Below are 8,710 nucleotides of genomic sequence, written 5' to 3' on the forward strand. Positions count from 1 at the left end.
CTTGGTCCAAAAGCGTTTGATCAGTGGGCAGTCCCGTGATAGATGTATAAAGGAAGCCTCTGACCTAGGGCTTGAGGCCACAGTAAGATTGTGTAGATTGATAGTTTGCAGTGCTGCCTGTTGTTATGCACATATAAGTACCAGATTTATAAGCATTTTACTGTGATTGCTTCTGCTCAAATCTCTCCTCTCAATATTCTTCAGGACTGGATGGCAGCACTTCTGCCTCAGAGCGGGAAAGATTAATAAATCAGTTTAATGACCCTAGTAATGAAAAGGTGTGGCTGTTCTTACTCTCCACGCGGTAAGTTGAAGTTCAGTAAAGTAACTGTAAAATAAAGATTAATCTAAAGTAAATGACAGAAAAGCCTGTTGATGAGCAAAATAAGTGAATAAAACTTTTTTTTCCCTTGTCTAATAACACATTCTCTTTCTCAGTGCTGGGTGCCTTGGGGTAAATCTGATTGGTGCTAATCGTGTAGTGGTGTTTGATGCCTCATGGAACCCTTGTCATGATGCTCAAGCTGTTTGCAGAGTATACAGATATGGGCAAAGGAAACCATGTTATATCTACCGGCTGGTATCTGACTTCACTCTGGAGAAAAAAATTTATGATCGACAAATTACCAAACAAGGAATGTCAGGTAAAGAATACAAGAGATGATTAAATTAGTTTACCTTATTCTGTGTAGCTGTGTTGTAAGGAGAACTGAACATATATCATCCCCCTCAGACCGTGTTGTTGATGATCTAAACCCTGAAGTTAATTTTACACGACGGGAGGTAGAGAATCTGCTGCATTTTGTAGAAGAGGAGCCAGATGCCTCACGGCAGCACCTAGATTCCTCTAGTTTCCATGAAGCTGTCCTACAGAAAGCCTGCCTCCAGTATCCTCATCTTATCACCAAGGTGAGCTGCAGTAACACAATCATGATAAAAATCATCATAAAAAGTTTCACATTTCTCTTCATAGTTAATCAAATGAAACAATAATTAGTAACTTATCCAGAATGCTCTGGAACTGGGGTTTTCCAAATAAGGGGTCTTTCCATAATTTGGATATAATAATGGGTCCTTTACCTGTATAATAATTTTTGTTTAGCTAGGGTTTTTCATCTACTTTTAGGACTTATTTAAAAATCAGATGATGTTTTAGGTTACATTCATATAAAAATATAGCAAATTAGAAAAAAATTCAAGCACCACTGTATAAAGCAATATCTGTTAGTAGCCACTGAACACCTAAAATGTTTATTATGTATTATGACATTGTGATTAGCCTTTGGTTAAAAAGTACCATAATATTCAGAAGCGACACCAGTTATGCCTGAGTCAAAATGGAGTTTGGAAAGTAATAGAGAAGGGACAAGTGTATATGTTGCATTGTGCTCCATGTATGCAAGCCATTCACAGTACTGCTTGGATCATCCTTAGTTTTAATGTTAAATCGCCTGCACACAACATGAATAACTAGGGTAGTAATAGTGTAGTAAAAATATCTAGTAGACTGCAGTGAAGAAGTGGGAGTGGGAACAATTAATGGCCCAGAAAATAGAGGAAAGTTTAGGGAGTAAGTTGGTGGTCTTATGAGGGCAAATTTTTTGATGGTGGTGGAAATGAGAGCAGATGTAGCAGATTCTACTGATTTCTATACATTAGTAGTTGCAATCTGTAAATGATTCCATGTGCAATATACCGTACATTTGTGACTTTCCAACAGGAGCCTTTTCAGCATGAATCCCTGCTTTTGGATCGCAAGGAGCAGAAACTGACACTAGCTGAGAAAAAGGCTGCAAAGCGTGGTTATGAGGAAGAGAAGAGAGCATCAGTACCATATACACGACCTTCCTACACACAGTACTACCCTGCTCCAGACCACAATCTGGGTAACATCCCCGCCTTTAGTCAGAGGCACTGGTAAGTACATGTGCTCTTGTGCTAAAGGAAGAAGAATAACCGGGGCAAATTGGAAGAAATATGGTTAATTGAAATAAGTTAGAAGTTCCTATTGATGAATATTGACATTAACTCTGTTGTAGGCGCCCACTCATGAAGGGAGATGACAGGCCTGTGGCCAGCGTTCGGCCCCTGCAGTCCACACCCATTCCTATGTTACCTAGACATGTTTCTGTGAATCACCCTGGATCTGCATCTGCTTCTGTTCATCCATATAACTTCCCAGTCAACTATCTTCAGAGAGCAGGAGTGCTTGTGCAAAAAGTTGTGACCACCACAGGTGGGTGACTGTTTTTATTTTTTCAGTCATGAAAGAGATCATGGCTTAGCCTCTGAGGAGGCTTTTTCTAAATATTAGCAATTTTGGAATGTGAGCCTCTTGCCTAGTAGGTAACCTTAATGAGAAGGATATCATTGTTTAATTGTAACCATGCTGCTTTAGATAGGTATAGGTTTAGATAGGTCCTAGCCATCTAGTGAATTGCAAGATTTTTGGATCAGTACCTTACTGTAGTATAGTTTTCCTATACCAGCTTATCTGGTATGCCTAGAAAACAAATTATAGGGGTAACAATATTTGGGAATTCTAGATTTTTCGTTAGTATATTAAATACATTCTAATTATGTAGGAAAGTGGAGATAAGGCCATATCATATTAAAATCATCTCTACCTGTTTAACAGCTGGGGCAAGAATTATCAGGTTTACCATCTATAACAATAAAAAGTACATTGTACTTTTGTCTGATGGGTTCACTGTTGCACTAAGGAAGGCAGTTTGATCAAGAAAGAACTCTCTCTAGCAGCCAAATCTAAATCAGACTCCTTTCTATTGTGTTTATTGCCCCAGAGAGATCAATACAATGCAACCTATACTCTGCTTTCTCATGTAGTATCAAGCCCTGCTACCACTGATTATATAAAACAAGACTAGTGAACACAACACAACGTTTGTACTCTAGACACCCTCTATAGCGTATGTGCAGAGAAGAATTGCACATTTGATCCTGACATTCCACCTGACCCAAATTCAGTATCATGTTAATTATATTAATCTGCTAAACCCACCTTTTAGCTTTTCTTATTCACATATGGTTGCAGGACTAGGTACCAATCATGCTTGCCAGGGTGGGAACTTCTGATCTGTGTTAACAGCCTGAAAATGTATCAGTCGTAACCCAAGACAGAGACTTAATTTATAGAAAAACTGATGAATGCAGAACATTTTTCTTATTTTGAGCATTACCTACCCAAACAAATCAGTGAGAATGTAGAGCTTAACTTTCACAGCTCAGCACAGAGGTAATTTGAATGTGTCATTAGGAAATTGCATTATCTTAAAAACATGTGTATCCCACTAATACATATACTTGATTATAAGCCATGTCAGTGAAAGTAGAGGGCTGTGCTACCATTGTTTCATGTTTGCTTCTCCCCCCCCCCCACCCCCCCCCCCGATCCAGATATTGTTATTCCAGGAATGACAACCTCCACTGACGTGCAAGCACGTATCAGCGCAGGCGAGAGTATTCATGTTATTCGTGGCACAAAAGGTAAGGTTATATTTTGTTAAGCTCATCAAATTTATTCTATAAAGTAGTTTGCACACAAAGTATTTTAAAACTTCAAATGATAAAGCAGGCACATCCTGAGATGAGTGAGACTTTTACTACAAATCTCACCAGAACACTGGGTGAGAATATTAAAGATTTCCTCACACAAAATACTAGAGACAATTAAATCTGTGTAACACTTCATATAGTTGGCCTTGTTAGCAAGAGTTTTAATAGTCGTTTCCTCCATGTATTTAATGGACAAAAGGTATACATGATAAATAGCGGGACTGAACAGTTTGTGTGCCTCGTCACATATTCTATATGGTCCAGAATGTTAAAACGAGCCCTAGCCTTATTTCCATGTATACTTGCCTTCAATAACCTGAGAGGCTATAGCTCTAATAAGTTAGTATGTATAACTTATAGCATTATAACTTAGCATTTTATTGGTATACCTTCCTGAGCTTGCTTTACTAGTAATCTGTATTTGGAACCTGAATAGTAAAGCATCTGAGATGTTTATTTTAATTCCCTACCTAAGGAACCTATATCCGTACCAGTGATGGGCGAATATTTGCCATCAGGGCCAGTGGAAAGCAAAAGAGTGGTGAAGTACGCAGACAGGCAACATCAGGTAATGTATCATGGTAGAATGATTTAGACAGGTGATATATTTTATTCTTATATACTTGTGCAGCTTACTTATATACATGGGTTGAATGATGCTGAAAAGGGTATGGCACAGGCTTCCCAATATTATTTCCTCTTACTATTCCAGGAACGTGCATGTTATCTGGTATATTTCTGCCCCAAACTGATGGTGTATCACCAGCTTCATCTTTAGATTCCTATATACAATTATTTAGGCATTCCATTTGCTAATCTGTGCTTTTGATAACACTTTTACTTTCCCTTTGATAGGTGCACAGGGTAGCTCTGCTCCATATCTGAGTAACGGAAGACACTCAACCTCCAGTCCCTCACAACAAGACTCTGAGGATCCTCCTAGGCCCCTCTCACCAGACAGTCCTGAAATTCTGAATGAGTTGCAGAAGTATGCAGATGCTGCAGCTGCCCGTGGCTCACATACAGCGCCTCAACTTCAGAATCTGGGCCTTCATCACCAAGGAATTAACCCAGCTCCCAAACTTCAACCAAGAAAGAGGAAGGATCCCCAAGACCAATCCAGCCACTGGCCCTCAAATAAGAGGAATCCATACTCACAGCTGAGTTACCCTAACACAGGTGGATTTGGGGTTACACCTTCCACAATGAACCATAACCTAGTCAGGTCTTCAAACCCTGTCTTTATGGGACCAGGAGGGGGCTCCTCACACTTCCAACTTCCCTCTTTGCTGTCAGACCCACAGACAGGACTGCCACTGGTTCAGGACTCTCTACTGACCCACTCCTCGGGAACTTCCTCTGCCCCTTCTGTCCCTCCACATTATCTGTTGCCCCGTGGCTTCCCTCTTCCTTTTTCACAGTCTCTGCTCCCTCAGACCCGAATGTTTGCTCCCTATCCTTCTCAAATTCTCAATCGGGGACTCCCCACTAACAACCCAGCTTCGACTTTTCCTGGCTACCTCTCCTCTCACTCTAACTACCAGGCTTCTCCTGGGACTTCATCCCGACCGCTCCCATCAGGGGAGACAGAGCTAGGTTCTTGTGAGGAGGATGGGCGGGATGATGATGTGGTGGAGGTGACAGGGGAGTGAAGTGGTAAGCTTGGGTGCAGGAAACCATCAGCCACATGTCATTCCACATTTAAAGGACAGTGAAGTGGTGTGCCCTGAGCTCATCAGATCTTTCGAATTCTACCTACTCAACTTTAAGTGGCAGTTAATGAACATTCCTGCCATCTCCTGAACTCCCTATCAAACAATATGAATGTTACTTAAGATTGGTCTTGTCTGTCTGATCCCATGCAGGAAGAGGACCTATCTCTGTCCCACTTCTTATCACCGTCTACCAGCTTGTGGAAAGTGTAGGATTATGGTAGTTCTTTTGGGTTAAAGTACCCATACCACTGTGCAGCTGTCAGCAGCCTTGGCTCCCAGTGCGCATAGCCTTAGTGTAATTACAAAAAACTGTGAAGGTTACACTATAGTTTCTGGGAATTAAACTCTCATCTAATGGGTGTCCAGATTTAGAAGGATCACCGAATTGCCATTCTTTAATTTTTGACCCCCCTAATGCTGCTATTTGTTGTTAGTAAAATAAGTACAGTTTTTTTCACATTCAGCAGTGAAAAGGTTAATGGACATGGACTTTTCTGTTTCATATAGATATTTTTAATTGTCCTGATCAATTGTAGATGCAAACGTATGCCTCGTTTATGGTTTTTTTTTTGTTTTTTTTAATCCCCTTTTAAGACGTAATATACATTAGGGAAACATGCATCCAGGTTTTTAGGCAGGAGCAAAAAACCATTTACTAACAACACTGCAAACACACACACACATCGGCATCATTAGCACAATTGAATTGGGAAACTCTTTACCATGTTTTTGTGTGGTCCTCCCTGCCATTGACTTGGAAATCTGTCCTTGCAGCCCTTCTTCAGTGAAAATTATCATATCCACACCAGATATGGAGTGAAGTGGAGAGGTGGTTTCTAGACACTTTCTCTTGGCTCTTCACAAGGACATTTTTGACAGTTACAGAACTGTGTTATTGTGAGGCAAAAAATATACTTGTGTCCCTGTTTGTTGGGAAGCTTTTGGGCTTGAAGTATCAAAGCTCAGCTGAACCATGATCATACTTACATAAATATGATTGATTTGTCTATAAATTTTCCAATATTCACTGTCAAAGTAATTTTGCATGTAAGGCAGTAGCTTAAAGCATTAAACGTTACTAAAGACACACTGACTTTCCATATTCTCCAGGAAATAGTCAAATAATTGTTCTTTGCTGAGCATCACATTGCAGAGTTATATGGCACTGAAACATAGAATGAAAGAACACTAAATCGTTTAATGCTGCCTTATTAACTACATAATCAATTGGAATGGGACCGGTCTTGAGCAGCTTGTATAGCAGGAATTTCCAACATGCTGCCCTTGGCTATCAGGGGATGTAGGGATTTTAGTTTAAGAACAGTTTAAAGGCCAAAGGTTTGAACATACTCCTTCAATGTACAATCCACTCTGGATTAGATGCACCATCATTCTGGTGGACAGGAGGTAATGGAACACAAATGAAGGTCTTTCCAAAACACTGGCTTTCATTTACAAACTGACACATTTATATTTTAGCTAAGCACTTGGTACCACCTGTCTGTTTCAGATATGTGCTTCACTATTCACTGGCTTAAAGCAAACACAGGCCTTACAGCAATTTATGAATGATCTCCATTGTGGTGCTCAAGTATTCTCCACCTCTGAATAGTGACAGGAGTGTATCACACATTGCCTATTGAGCTCTTTAGTAGTTCTACTAACTTCTAACTTTTGATGTTTCCCAGCTGAAAGCTCCAGTGGTCCCTCATGTGGCTTGGCAGCTTGGCTAAAGGTGGGATACCTAAAGTAACAGTTCACAATCACTGGAAAACCCCAACCGCAGTGTTGAACAGGTTTAACCTTGCTGCTGGGTTTGATGTGCTTCAAACATTCTGCTTACAAACCTCACTTCTGTAGGGGGATAACAGAAGCTAGGCTAGGGTTTAGGTGCCTACTCTTGCTAAATGGGTTTAAAAGACAAATCATACACACTTATCCCTCCACCATCCTATTCTGCTGATATAATTTTAATTAAAACCAAATCTCTCTGGGTTTTAATACAGGGGGTCTAGCACAAACCTGCCCAGCTTTATGTGTCATTGTAAGACTGTTGGGATTGCATTACCAGCCAGAGGCTCTTCTGGGGGCGGCAAGACGGTTCTGAATTACGAGGCTGATCACCTGTTTGTTTATAAATATCCTATTTATTTCTACTTTTTTGTGTCCTATGTCATTTTTTTTTTTTTTTTTAAAACATATGTATTGAAAAAGAAAAAAAAAAAAAGACCATTTACTCAAGGCTGTCATGTTGAAGCTGAATGACTACCTGCCTTTTTCATGTTTGTAAAATACATCCTAAATTAGAGAGGCAGCAACTTTAGGGCTGCCTTCATTTGGGTTTATGGAACGAAGAATAAAAGTAGTAATGTATATAAATCTTCACGTGTATGTAATCCTGAGGTCATCAGAGCAGTAATGTTTTTTTGGAAACCTAAGGACTACTGAAGCAGCAACTATCATTGCTTATTTTAATCCTATTAATATTACACCCAGCTTTAAAAAAAAAAAAATGCAGTGAGGTTTTGTTTCATAATTGTGCCAGTTTGTATAAAGTTCTATGTTTTTCACTGCTGTGCTAATTTTTGTTTTGTTTACTACTATTATTCCAAAATGTTAAATAAATCCCTAGAACCTTTTTCTTAATACACTGATGTATATAATCTGTTGAATGGGTGTTCCCCATGGGGCTCTCTGTGTATCAAACCTCTGCTGAAGAACAGACTGTTCTGCTTACACCATTGCACAAAGGATGGTCATGGCCCACTGCAGTCCACTGAGTCCATGTTTACACTAGAAGAATGCTGAAAGGGCTTCAGGATCTAAGGCCTATGGCATATGTGGCCTTATGATGCCTGCAGGCTTGGCAGTCAGAGTTTGCTTCCTGTTCATTTATTTGGGGAACACATTGCCTAAAGCTGGCCATACACATACCGATAATATAGTACAAAACCTTGTTTCGTACGATATTCGGTGCGTCATATTCGGCAAGTCGACCGATATCGCAGGAGGCTGCTGATATCGGTCGACTCTCCGATCGGCCAGGTTAAAAGATTTTGATCGGGCACCATAGAAGGCGCCTGAGCAAAATCTGCCTTCAGGGCTGAATCGGCAGAAGGAGGTAGAAATCCTATTGTTTCTACCTCCTTATCTGCCGAGTCAGCCCTGAACGGTTAGTGGCTGATTGATCTTTCGTGCGACCATTGGAAATCACAAATTGCCGCGTGTGTGGCCACCTTTAAGCAAATATTGGCTTTGTTATGTAGTCATAACTTTCTCTGCCATATGTGTATGGGGCACAATTGATGGTAAATGATAACTAATAGAATGCAACTTTGCAGAATGTAGTGATTTTTTTTTTTGTTGTTCACCTGTACATTAACTTCATTATAATGCAGACAGTGAAATTCTGAGACAAG

The 8,710-nt window shown here is 40.1% G+C and overlaps 1 protein-coding gene across 4 annotated transcripts in view; it reads left to right on the top strand.

Moving 5' to 3' along the window:
- The window catches only part of rad54l2 (RAD54 like 2), a 30,419-nt gene extending 22,480 nt beyond the window's left edge, over positions 1–7,939 (top strand). For 3 of the 4 annotated variants that reach the window (XM_012961249.3, XM_012961248.3, XM_012961247.3), the window contains exons 15-22: positions 205–304; positions 439–644; positions 734–909; positions 1,721–1,917; positions 2,040–2,236; positions 3,418–3,507; positions 4,052–4,144; positions 4,432–7,939. In XM_012961249.3, the coding sequence (XP_012816703.2) occupies positions 205–304; positions 439–644; positions 734–909; positions 1,721–1,917; positions 2,040–2,236; positions 3,418–3,507; positions 4,052–4,144; positions 4,432–5,228 (1,856 nt within the window). In that variant the 3' untranslated portion in view covers positions 5,229–7,939. 4 annotated transcript variants of the gene reach the window in all.
- Positions 7,940–8,710: the final 771 nt, after the last annotated feature.

The sequence above is a fragment of the Xenopus tropicalis genome, chromosome 4 (assembly GCF_000004195.4).
Source record: "Xenopus tropicalis strain Nigerian chromosome 4, UCB_Xtro_10.0, whole genome shotgun sequence".
In the NCBI taxonomy this organism is placed as follows: Eukaryota; Metazoa; Chordata; class Amphibia; order Anura; family Pipidae; genus Xenopus; species Xenopus tropicalis.